Genomic DNA, 1,126 nt, shown 5'->3' with positions numbered 1-1,126 from the left:
TTTAAAACTTGGACAATTTTTGGTGTATCTACTTTATTTAATTTTTATCAAGAGGAAGTGTATTTAAAACAGTATGCAAAAAGATTAAGGGAAGAAGTTGCAAATAGTTTAGCAAAAGAAGATGTTACATATAACACAAATTTCATTGTTATGGAAAGTATAGTTGACAGACCTAGTCCAATGGATCCACCACCAATAAAGGTTATATCAATAACAAGAAATCAAGAATTTAATAAATAACAATGAATATCATAATTTTTTATGTGAAAATTGATCTATTTTGTGATTTCTCATGGATATGCATATAACAAGTAAAACAATTCCAGATTGAAGTTTATGCTAAACGTAGTAGTAATGAAGATAGTTTAAAGAAATGCATTTATGAAGGAATATTTTTATCCTGGAGAACTACTAAAAATGTATTAACAACAGCTAATTCTGTAAGGTTACCCCTTTTGTTATGTCGTGGTACAAGAAGTGCTATGGGAGCTGTTCATAATATATTAAGTCGCATGTTTGATTGCATGATTATCACATTACCTGCTCAAGAAGATGATTTGATATGGCTAGTTCCACTTTTACTTACTCCAATTAATGAAAGAGAACACCCAAAAAGTACAGATGAAATTCATATGGAATATAAAGTACCAGAACTACCAAATACTGATACAATTACAATAAAGTTTCCAATTTTAGATTTAATAAAAATATTAAAAATGTATGTTTGTAATTTTTATAAAGTTATAAATGTTTATAGTCATTTTATAAAAAGTATGATGTAATTAGTCAAAATATTGCAGTACAGTATGTATAAAAATAATAAAATGTTTGTTTTACGAGTACATTAACTTTTTCAGAATTGTAACAAATCAAGGTGATGAAGCAAGTACAGAAATTTTTTTAAATTTAAAACATATAGAACAATTTCGTGAAGTTTTATATTCTCAAATATTAGATGCTGGTGGTTTACAGTTGGGACTGTGTACATTACACAAAATTCATCTTCCTGCATTTACAATAATGGGAAATAGAGTAAATAAATTATATTGTTAATTTTTCGAATATAACATTTTCCCTTATTTGTAAAACAATTTTTTTTTTTTGCTTTAGATGAAAGTAATGAAAA

The 1,126-nt window shown here is 26.1% G+C and overlaps 1 protein-coding gene across 1 annotated transcript in view; it reads left to right on the top strand.

The window, feature by feature from the left end:
- LOC108570936 (centromere protein L-like) overlaps nt 1–1,120 on the top strand; it is a 1,422-nt gene extending 302 nt beyond the window's left edge. The window contains exons 2-4 of the mRNA XM_017932874.1: nt 1–201; nt 327–718; nt 858–1,120. The exon at nt 1–201 is cut by the window's left edge and continues 1 nt beyond it. Coding sequence (XP_017788363.1) covers nt 1–201; nt 327–718; nt 858–1,053 — 789 coding nt within the window. The 3' untranslated portion in view covers nt 1,054–1,120. The remainder of the gene's footprint in view (nt 202–326; nt 719–857) is intronic.
- Nucleotides 1,121–1,126: the final 6 nt, after the last annotated feature.

Source organism: Habropoda laboriosa, unplaced genomic scaffold (assembly GCF_001263275.1).
Source record: "Habropoda laboriosa isolate 0110345459 unplaced genomic scaffold, ASM126327v1 scaffold90, whole genome shotgun sequence".
NCBI classification, from domain to species: domain Eukaryota; kingdom Metazoa; phylum Arthropoda; class Insecta; order Hymenoptera; family Apidae; genus Habropoda; species Habropoda laboriosa.
Note: the sequence above shows the minus strand (reverse complement) of the source record. Positions and strands in the feature narration are given on the sequence as shown.